At 47.1% G+C, this 9,476-nt stretch overlaps 1 protein-coding gene across 1 annotated transcript in view; it reads left to right on the top strand.

The window, feature by feature from the left end:
- Positions 1–6,053: 6,053 nt before the first annotated feature.
- Positions 6,054–9,476, top strand: part of LOC106818928 (protein FAM63A-like) — a gene marked incomplete at its 3' end in the record, with an annotated part of 13,027 nt that continues 9,604 nt past the window's right edge. The window contains exons 1-2 of the mRNA XM_014823595.1: positions 6,054–6,411; positions 7,479–8,086. Of these exons, the coding sequence (XP_014679081.1) occupies positions 6,306–6,411; positions 7,479–8,086 (714 nt within the window). The remainder of the gene's footprint in view (positions 6,412–7,478; positions 8,087–9,476) is intronic.

The following is a 9,476-nucleotide window of genomic DNA, read 5'->3' as shown; positions in this document are numbered from 1 at the left end:
GAGGAGGAGGAGGAGGAGGAGAAGACGAGGATGCGGGGGAGGAGGATGCGGGGGAAGAGGATGAGGAGGAGGATGAGAAGCAGGAGGCGTGGAGGAGAGGAGGAGGAGCAGCAGGAGGAGAATGAGGAGAGGAGGGGGAAGAGGAGGAGGGGGAGGAGGAGAGGAGGAGTAGCAGGAGGAGGGGGAGGAGGAGAGGAGCAGGAGGGGGAGGAGGATGAGGAGCAGGAGGAGGAGGAGCAGAAAATGAGTGGGAGAAGGAGGAGGAGGAGAAGGAGGAGCAGGAGCAGGAGCAACAGGAGGAGGAAGAGAGGAGGAGAGGAGGAGGAGGAGGAGGAAGAGGGGGAGGAGGAGAGGAGGGGGTAGCAGAGGCTGCCAGCACAGCCGCGTACGGACTAACAAAAGACCAGAGGCATTTTGCAGCGAGAGAAGCAGGTGCTAGATACCCGTAGAAAACCGTTCTGACGCCGCCGCCGCTGCTGCTGACGCTGCTGCGGCTGCTGTTGTTGCTACTGCTGCTGTAACTCCAAGAAACGGTCTTGCTAGGATTAGAAGACAATAGTATAGTATAGACAATCAGTCCTCGTCTGGCTACTGTTGTTGCTACTACTGCTGCTGTTGTTGAAACTGCTGCTACTGCTGCTGCCGCTGCTCCCAATGCTGCTGCTGCTGCTGTTGCTACTGGTGTTGCTGCTGCTGTTGCTACTACTGCTGCTGTTGTTGAAACTGCTGCTACTGCTGCTGCCGCCGCCGCTGCTCCCAATGCTGCTGCTGCTGCTGCTGTTGCTACTGATGTTGCTGCTGCTGTTGTTACTACTGCTGCTGTTGTTGAAACTGCTGCTACTGCTGCTGCTGCTGCTGCTGCTGCTGCTATTGCTACTGATGTTGCTGCTGCTGTTGCTACTACTGCTGCTACTGCTGCTGCCGCCGCCGCTGCTGCCAATGCTGCTGCTGCTGTTGCTCGCACAGACCAGCTGTAACCGGTGGTGGATGCCCGGGTGAGTTGCAACGTGAAAACACACACAGGCTGTTTCAGACAGCTGCTATGAGAGAGAGAGAGAGAGAGAGAGAGAGAGAGAGAGAGAGAGAGAGAGAGAGAGAGAGAGAGAGAGAGAGAGAGAGAGAGAGAGAGAGAGAGAGAGAGAGAGAGAGAGAGAGAGAGAGAGAGAGACAGACAGACCCACGTGAGCAGGATTTGTGAGAGGCACGCGCATACCACGATGAACTCGCAAATAGCATTGATCTCTGATTCTCCGTAGAGATAATTATGAAGTAGGAGCTAGGGTTAATGTTGGAATCATGGGGGTAATCATAGAGATTTTTGCCATTAAGATTTGTAAGACCCATGTGGTAAGGATAGAGATTTTACCGTTAGGGTTTGTAATGTACTTAATGTGTCCATCCATAAAATCTAACTTTAATCACAAAATCGAACACTAACATAGCAACGTAAGTTACGTAACCATAACATTCAAACTGTAACCCTAGTCCTATACTAAACCCAACAAGATAACCCTAACACACTTCCTAACTCGAACCCTAAGCAACCCATGTTGAGGGGCAAGGAGAAGGACTTAGCCTTTTCAGGCTACGCTTGCAATTAAAACAATTCAACATTCAAACCATTCGCTTCCCCCTACGAAGTTACACACACATGCTGATGCACATACCATCGTCTCCACACTCGACCGGGTGTGAAAAATCACGCTGTAAAAAAAGCCACGTGCTGGTTTCCTCTTTTTGCTTGAACTGGTTCTTGTTTCTTTATCGTCTTTTTCCTCGCCAAAGGTTTTTCATTTTTGACATCTTCCTTTTCGTCGGCTTCTTCTTTTAACCGTCTTTGTCTCCTTCTTCTTCTTCTTCTTCTTCTTCTTCTTCTTCTTCTTCTTCTTCGTCTTCTTCCTCTTTTTCTATTTCTTCTTCTTCTTCTTCTCCTCTTCCTCCTTCTTCCCCTCCTCCTTTTCCTCCTCCTACTCTACATTTTCTTCCCCAACTTTTACCCGCTCTTCTTCTTCTTCTTCTTCTTCTTCTTCTTCTTCTTCTTCTTCATCTGCTTTCACACTTATACAAACGGAAACACTGTCAAATCAGCGTACTGGTGCAAATACACGTGTATTGCTGTTCTTACGATTGTTTTTATGCACATGTACTTGTCGGAACGTCTGCCTGTCAGCCTAGACTCTAGTGTGAGAGGACGAACACGTGCTTGCATGAGCAACCGGCAGCTAGGGCTCGTTGAACAAAGGCAGCTCAGCTCTTGAGTAGAGAAGCTCACGAGTTTTTTCTCTCTTCTTCTCTTCCCACCATGTTATAATAAAGTTATGGCCACAGAGGAAGGTTAGATGGCCGTGAACCTCTCTCCCTTGCTGATAGTTACATTGTTTCAGTTTGTTGTGGCGTTAGGTCGAGTGCCGATCACTGTTGCTGACATCATCATCATCAAAATCATTATCATCATCATCACCACTGCCTTCATCATCGTCATCGTTATCTTCACCATCACCATCTTCATCATAATCATCATCGTCATCAGCAGCATCATCATCATCATCATCATCATCATCACCATCATCATCATCATCATCATCATCATTACCACCACCGCCGTTACCTTTAGCAAACCTTTGGCACTCACAGACTTAAGCCTCTACCAAACTAGTAAACTCATGTCTGGTGCAAGAGGGGACCCTTATCCCCAGCAGACGTCTCCTAATCTGACGTCATCAAACTAGTTATCATAAAATTACTATCAAATTAGTTTGATCACAGTCTTCTTCATCCAGTCCTCCAGCTATCGGCGTGCTATATATCCCCGACACGCATTCCGTTTTAAGATACATAGTCCAGCAGTGAATCATCATACATATACGCTAGACAGTCTGACTCGTTTCCTTGTTACCACGCACGGCACATCAAAGACAAAAAAGCTCTCCTAGGTTAACTAGGGAGCAGCGATTGCGACAAAAATCTTTTGAAGATAAAGATCTCCATTGTTGAAGACAAAAAATCTCCTAGGTTAACTAGGGAGCGGATTTTGCAACAAAAATCTTCTGAAGACAAAGATCTGCATCGTTCAAGACAAAAATCTCCTATTGAAATACCACCTCTAGAAAGAAAATGTTGAGGTCACACCTCTGTTCATTCCTCCTTCAGGCGGAAGTAGACTATGGTTATAGTTCAGTTGGGGATAAGGAATATGGGTAGGATTGTGGTGCTGAGGATGGTGTTTGTACACGAGTCGAAAAGTAGACTTAGCCACAAGTTACTATTCTCACTGCATGGCATGCTACGATGTGAAACAGTCGTAAAGCCTGGTCAGGCTACAGCAGCAGCACAGTTACTAGTGCTCATAGAGTCTATGTCCCCCAGGGTACTGCCGGAACGTAACCTGGTCACTATTCCGGTCTGCCGGAACGTAACCTGGTCACTATTTGATATGGTTAGGGTTAGGATTAGGGTTAGGGAGTAGGCGTAGGCGACTCCCTAGACTCGTTAGTGGAGTAGGCGAGGTACGGTCCGGCATATTAGATAGTATCAGGGTACGTTCTGGTATACCGGACCGTACCCAGGGTACGTTACGGCAGTACCCTGGGGGACATAGACCCTCTCAGCGTTACTAGTGCTAAGTTATCATAGTTAGTGTGCGTAGTTCAACTGCTTTGACAATGACATCTCACCTGCGATCGCTCGTAGCTATTATTTATAAATACAGGTATTAAAACGTTCTTACCTAACCGGTTATATGTATATCTATATCACAAATATACTTACTATGATGTACGCTAGTTTAAATACCGGAACAGTTACCATTCGCAACAGGTGCAATCTGTCCAATTTCGCTGTACAGCTACAGTGCACGATACACTGCTACAGCCGTATATATTACGTCGGAACCCCGTAAATATTAGTCTTCAAAGTCCGAGCCCTGACTACATCGATGACGGAAAGAGACAAAGTTGATCCAATAGACGGTTCACCACTGCGAGTCGCAGTAGAAAAAGCCTCAAGTTTGCAACTAACTAAAAAGGAAGGGAGAAAATTCCAACACAGAATGACAGAAACAAAGAATGTAAACTTTTAGGGATCTTTTGAAGATGGCACATGTTGAAAGCAATGATCAAGGTGATACTCCATTAGAAGTGTTCCCAACTTTAATGGCATTAATGGTCATAATAACATATATATATATATATATGGTCATATATTAGTTTGTGGTTTAATGTCATTTAGGTTAGGGTTAGGGTTAGGGTTAGGATTATCAATAATTAATCATTAATGATATCAAAGTTGGGAACACTCCTAATGGAGCGTTAGCCAATGATCACGCTCAATATAAGCTGTGAGAGGTGTGACCTCGACGTTTTCTTTGTAGAGACGGTATTTGAATAAGAGAGGTTTGTCTTGAACGATGCAGATCTTTGCCTTCAGAAGATTTTTGTTGCAAAATGTGCTGTTACGACATTATTGTCATCACTGTAGGCGACGAGACGAGTACAGCTAAAATTCTAATCAAGTATTTTGTTGAGAGATTGCACGTTCCGTTTGTGGATGAACTCTTGTCCAGGAGTGGCAGTGACTGATAATGGATGCGCTCGATTCGAGTAAAAAGGCTAGCCGAAGATTAGGTACATTGCTGTAACCCAACGGAGTATGTTACTGCGTTGGGTTGCATCATAGTAACAGTATCTAGTTCAAGACGTGATCACGCGGCACATCGTACAATATATATACATCATTTGACATTACGGGATACATTATATTACATGTACAGTTGCATGCAGGGATGAGATTCTTCCGCAGATCCGCGGATTTGACAGTCCCAGGGGTCGATTTTGTGAAACGTTTAAATTCGTTTTTGGGGGGGGGGTAACGATGTAAACATTTAAATTATACCCCCTCAACAGCACCTGACTGTAGAGTGTAGACAGTAGACTGACAGCGAAGTATACAGTGTATCTGTTTTTGTGTACCAGAAAAGAAAATCCTCGTTCACAGGCTGCAGTAGAGGGGCAGACATTTGAGGTAGCTGATCACGTACCAACCATGCCTGGCCTAGGGGCCAGGTTTACACGTTGCTGTGTGCATGTGCCATGTTGTGTGCATGACTATTCACCGATTGTTCCATTCGCATTGTGTTTTTTTCATTCAAATCTCGTCGCAGCAAGGCAGCTTATGTCTGAGTAAAACAATGCAAGCGACGGGTGGAAACAGAAAAATATCATTATGTCTAGACATTTAATAAAAAAACTTGCCCTATTTTCAGCCCCGTGATTTCCTATTCATAGTTCGTTTGTTCCTTTTGACAACTTGAAAAAGTGATTCAAGAGTCTCCTATAATGTGTTCAGAATAGCTTAGAATGCACCAAATTGCACCATTCTTTTAAAAAAAATTCCGGGGAGCATGCCCCCGGACCCCCCTAGCATGGCGATGACCTACGGGACTCCTAGCATTGCTCGCTCCTCTGTTTGCTCATTTCAATTTCAGCTGAAAATTAAATTCCCATCCCTCAGCCCTGTGCATGTTTTAATTCCTAAATTCGCAAGTCTCCAACTAGGTTAACGGTTTCCCCAATCGACGCGTGTACAACCCCGACGAACACGATGTTACACAACCAATAGAGCCTACACGTGGTTATCACGATCATGCGTACGCGTGTGTGTGTGATAGCGAGTGTGAATGCGAGTGCCGCAAGTCGAGTCAGCGACTAAAACGAAGTGTAAATATGATCACTCGAACTAGTTTGCGTCCGGACTACGCGATGCAGCGATAAACGGATTAAATTCGAAACTCACGGTTGGGATCGACTCTTTTTCTCCGGCGATCGGCTCACGCGTGAAGCTTTGACTCGATAACTTTGCCGTAATCTGAAGTTTAAAACTAGAAACTTGACGAAACTCTTCGAGGTGCCGATTTTCCTCCTTGTTGTCTTGTATGCTGCTCCATCTGGCGTCGCATTTTTCAAACACTTCCTCGTCGGGGACTCGGTTTTATCGGTAAAACCGCGCTTAAATTTGCATGCGCACAGCAAGTAATAATAAAAAAGAGTGCCTTCAATAATAGTTCGTTTAATATTCTGGAGTAGCGCTAAATAACTCAGAATATGGGTGCGATGAAAATGCGAAACCTCCACCCAAGAGGCATCATGGCGTCGGCATCTGCGAATTTTACTTAATTGGCACTAAAAAACAGTCGCACTTGCGCCCATTCCACGGATAATACCCACTAATCGTAGCAAATCGTTAAGTGAAAGACTGATCTCAAATAAACTTTCGCTGGATCATCAGGAGGTGTTCTATCCTTCGGCGGGATGGAGGAAAACGGTTCGTCTGCGGCTGGCGCGTCTACCGCGGCGGCCCCTCCTTCATCATCCACCACAACAACCTCCGAGTGTTCTTCAGCGAGTAATAATGACGGTGAGGCTCACGGTAGTGATGCTACATTGAGTTGTGCAGCGGCGGTGAACAGCGGTACTTGCTATTAACAAGACTGAAGGGGTCGTTGTCGTACATGTAGTACCCGAAGTGTCGGCGAGTACCATGTCGCCTACGCCTACTCCCTAATGCCTAACCCTAACCCTAACCCTAACACCCTAACCCTAACCATATCAGATAGTTACCTCGGGTACATATTATACGCCATTATACGACGACGACCCTTCGTGCATTACTAAACTAGGAAGCCGAAACTAGCTAGTGTAACCTCACACTCATCTGTGATCCGCTGATCGTACTGTCAACTGATTACAGATTAGTGATCGTACACACTCTGATTAGTCACTCTGATTAGTGGTTCCTCGTTGTCGTTCATTACATTGTCATTATATTACATTACATTACATTGGTACGTCCTAGTGTACTACCTTAGTAGAAACCAGACTGGTTCAGTCCAACTTTAGAATCCCGATTTTAGTGATATTAGCATAGGCAGGCCTGGGGCATAGTAATGCTGTAGCATTGCTCTAGTGCTATAGTATGCATTGCCTTTATTACAGCTTCAACCCTGTGGACGTATGAGCAGGCTAACCACGTCCCTTTCATTATTGTTCCTTGGTTCGTCAAACTCGCTCAGTTTCTACGTCGTGCATGCCCCCGTTTGTTACCCTAAGGTTGAGTTCTCCTCACTAACGTGACACTTCCTCACTAAGCATTGTCTTTAGAACGACCCATCGCCCCAGTGATTGGTGAGAGCTGTCCGTCGTTGGCGCCGGGCGGACGCATCGATCGTTCGTCTTCGTCGTCGTTAAATTTGTTCTTCGTTAACGCTCTCGCCTCTCTCTCTCTTTCTCTCTTTCTCTCGGCCTCTCTCTTGCTGTCTCTCTTTCGCTCGCTCCCTCTCTCTCCTTTCTCTCTCTCTCTCTCTCTCTCTCTCTCTCTCTCTGTCTCTCCCCTCTCTCTCTCCCTCTCTCTCGCTCTCTCTCTTTCGCTCGCTCCCTCTCTAAATTTGTTCTTCGTTAACGCGTATCTTGCATCCATCTGTGCAGGCGCAGACACGCAGCGAGGCGTCGGCGACGGCAGCACCGACGACGACTACAACTCCTCGCACGCGACGACAGACAAGACAATGACAAACAAGGACATCGGTGACCTCATCACCACGGCAACCGTCGCCGCGACGACCGTCGCCGCGACGACCGTCGCCGGGGCAACCATCTCCACGGCGACCGTCGCCGTGGACGCGCGAACCCTGAACATCACCGAGAGTGAGAGAGAGAGTGAACCAGATTCCGAGAGTAAAGTATCGAATTCTGCTGCCGCCTCCGCCGTGTCTCCGACTGATGGTGGCGCCACCGCGAAATCAGCGAGCGTCGACTCCGGGATGGGAGCGAGCGCGAGCACCGCTAGCAGCACTCCCTCTGGTGGCGGCGGGGGGAGCGGGGGACCATCGCCGCATCGCGTGAAGTGGATTGCGTGGGGCGGGGCGCGTGCGCCCGTCGTGACGCAGAACGAGAACGGTCCGTGTCCGCTCATAGCCGTCATGAACGTGCTCGCGCTCAAGTCACGCGTCAAGTTGCCGCCGGCGACCGTCGCCGTGACGACCGCCGAGCTGATGCAGCACGTCGGCAACTGCATCCTCGAGCAGGTGCCCAAGGTGCGTTGATGAGCGCGTGTGTGTGTGCGTGCGTGCGTGCGTGCATGCATGTGTGCATGTGTGTGCGTGTGTGCAGAGATGCCAACCACTACGATTTATCCGTATTTTATACGAATTTTTATTTCTTTTGCACCACTACGACCAGTTTGTATCAAACTACGAATTTCACTGTGATCGAAAAAATTTGTTTTTTTGTCAATTATTGTCATTTTTTGTCAATTTATTGTCATTTTTGACCCTCAGAATGCAGGAAATTGCATCCCAGAATCAAAAATTTTTCCGGGGGACATGCCGAACCCCCTAGCAAACTCGGACCCTCGAACTACTAATTTGATGGCCAGAAACTACAGATTGCTTCAAATATGTGTTGGCATCTCTGGTGTGTGCGTGCGTGCGTGTGTGTGCGTGTGTGTGGATGCGTGTGTGTGGATGCGTGTCTGCACGTGTGTGCGTGCGTGCGTGCGTGTGTGTATGTGGACGCGTGTGTGTGTGTGCATGCATGCGTGCGTGTGTGTGCGTGCATTGCTTGCATGTGTGTGTGCGTGCATGTGTGTGTGTGTGTGCGCATATGTGTGTGTGCATGCCTGTGTGTGTGTGCGCATATGTGTGTGTGCATGCCTGTGTGTGTGTGCGTGTGTGTGCATGCCTGTGTGTGAGTGAGTGTGTGTGTGTGTGTGTGTGTGTGTGTGCATTCCTGGGTGGGCTTGGTAGGGTAACGAGCCGTGATAAATAGCGTAACGCACCGTTTAATGTCAACTTTAATTAATTGTTAATTTAAATTTTAATGCCCAAGCTGAGATTCATCTCTGGCCGGGGATAATGAATTTTAAATTAGCTTGCGTCGCAGCACATAAAATCGTCCTGTTGAGGTAAGTGAGGTCGAAATTAACACGTTTTCACATTTTGGGAATGAGCCAATTTGAACCTTTTTCCGGCAGAGTGGGAGTGTTCATGCCCTCTTGTTAGTGTAAAACTGGGGGGATGTAAATTGTTTTCATCGCGTATTCATTCAGTATTGTGTGGGTGTATCTTCTATAATGCGTGAAATCGCTGTGTATAATCACGAAAGAGGTGAACTGTTTTCTCCACCAATATATACGTGGAAACTTATAATACATATAATATATATATACAGGGTTTCTTATACATAAGAGGCACAGTGGCGCACCGCCGTTGTCAAATTTAACATCGCCGTTGTGAAAATGTTTCAGGGTGCCTCAAATGCAGTCTAAGACATTCGAAATTTTTAACTTTTAGGGAGTTCTCCCTCTCCCCGCGTGTCCACATGTAGCGTCTGCATGCGTGCCTACGGCACACCTTTGAAACCATCATGCGCATTTTTTCCCCAAACTGGCCATTACCTTTGTCTAATTTTCCCTCAGAAGAAACC

Source organism: Priapulus caudatus, unplaced genomic scaffold (genome assembly GCF_000485595.1).
Source record: "Priapulus caudatus unplaced genomic scaffold, Priapulus_caudatus-5.0.1 Scaffold2657, whole genome shotgun sequence".
NCBI lineage: Eukaryota > Metazoa > Priapulida > Priapulimorpha > Priapulimorphida > Priapulidae > Priapulus > Priapulus caudatus.
This window is presented reverse-complemented; position numbering and strand designations above follow the sequence as displayed.